At 59.5% G+C, this 1,590-nt stretch overlaps 1 protein-coding gene across 1 annotated transcript in view; it reads left to right on the forward strand.

The window, feature by feature from the left end:
- The window catches only part of LOC103767889 (SH2B adapter protein 2-like), a gene marked incomplete at both ends in the record, with an annotated part of 10,932 nt that extends 9,609 nt beyond the window's left edge, over positions 1-1,323 (forward strand). Inside the window, one exon of the mRNA XM_008935022.1 lies at positions 1,229-1,323. Coding sequence (XP_008933270.1) covers positions 1,229-1,323 — 95 coding nt within the window. The remainder of the gene's footprint in view (positions 1-1,228) is intronic.
- Positions 1,324-1,590: the final 267 nt, after the last annotated feature.

Consider the following 1,590-nt stretch of genomic DNA (forward strand, 5'->3'; position numbering starts at 1 on the left):
CACGGGCCCTTTCCTCCCTGGTGCCTGTAGCAGAGCTGGGGCTGGAGGTGAGGCTGGGCACGGGCCCTTTTCTCCCTGCTGCCTGTTTTGGGGCTGGTTTTCCAGCCAGAGCCTCGACTCCGCCAGCAGCCCCTCGCTCCCCTGCCGGCAGCCTCCCGACCTTTTGTGTTTGCTCAGCACCCAGCACAGTCCCCCTTGGGCCTCCGGACGTGACTGTAAAGCAAATAACAAGAATGAACTCCAGAGCCAATAACACCGAGCTGTTTAATGCCCTGCCACAGTGCCCGGTGCCAGGAGCGAATCCTCACTCGGCTCCCGACGCTTCTGCCAGCCCGTCGACTGCTTCTCTGCAAAGTGCTGCTGGTTTGGGTTTTCTTCCTCCCTTCTTGTTTTCAGGCGGCTGCAGCTGAATGACTCCCCATGGCTGATTCATTTACTGGCCACTAAATAATTCAGCAGCTCCCTCGCGAGCCGTTACCGCTAACGCAGCCGCTGCCTGCGCCCACGTGGCCACCATTAAGCAGCCAAGTGGTGGGATGCCAGCAGCTCCGGCAGTGCCAGGCTCTCCTCGTCAGCCAGGACAAAAATAGGCTATGGAGCAAGTGAGGGGGTTGTGCAAGAAGGGTGCTGAGGTGCCCGGGCAGGGCTCGGGCAGTGGGGGTGCTCTCGGCGGGGGCTGTGCTGTGCTGGTCCCCACACGCTCAGTTCCCCCTCGCTGGCTCGCTCTGGGCTGGGTGTTCTGGAGTCCTGGAGGGATGTGAATCCTGTGGGTTGGTAATTTGTGTTGTGGGGGGTGAAAGCGAAAGCACCCTTGGGTGGAATTTGAGGGTAGGAGTGAGTGTGTGTGTATGGGTGTCTTGCAGAGCAAGCACTGAAAGTGAAAGTAACAGATTTCTAGTTAAACCAACAAGGTTGCAGCAAAATCCTGGAGCTAGGGCCAGATGGCATGACCCATGTAGTGAGGGCTTTCAGGGGTTCCATCCCTCCTGCTCTGGTTTCTCACCCCCAAAAAGCCGTGTTGTTTTGCCTTTCGACACTGTGGGTGCTTGTGTCCATCACAACCCCCCGGGGGGGAAGCGAGGAGCATCGGGATCTGCTCCCTGATCCCGGCTGGAATTTCAGGTTTTGGTCGAGTCCCCATCGCACGCCTGGGAGCAGAGGTGCCACGTGTGTGTCTGTGCAGCGTGGCAGCTGGGGTGTGACCGTCTGCTCTGTGCTCTGCCCCCAGGGACAGTGGGGATGACATCGAGCTGGCGTCCTGCGCGCAGGGAGCCTGTCTGCCCGGCAGGGTGTCCTCCTGCAGCTGCGAGTTCCTGGCCGATGGTAAGGACCAGCGTCTGAGGAAACACCCACCAGGGACAGGGAGAGTCACTGGGTGCCAGCTCTGGTTTGGAGGGGGATAGGTCCAGCCAGTGGTAAAGTGGAGGCGCCTGAAGCATTTGCTGTAGGGATGGATCTTCCTCTCTTCTTCTCCTTGCTCATGCTCGCCCCTGCCCTGGGCAGGTGGCCCACCCCTGTTGATGACATTGACATTGCCTCTGTACATCCTGGTGTGTGCAGAAAATCAAGTCCCCATCTGCAGGCACGGGT

This window comes from Merops nubicus, unplaced genomic scaffold (assembly GCF_000691845.1).
Source record: "Merops nubicus isolate BGI_N331 unplaced genomic scaffold, ASM69184v1 scaffold25712, whole genome shotgun sequence".
Taxonomy (NCBI): domain Eukaryota; kingdom Metazoa; phylum Chordata; class Aves; order Coraciiformes; family Meropidae; genus Merops; species Merops nubicus.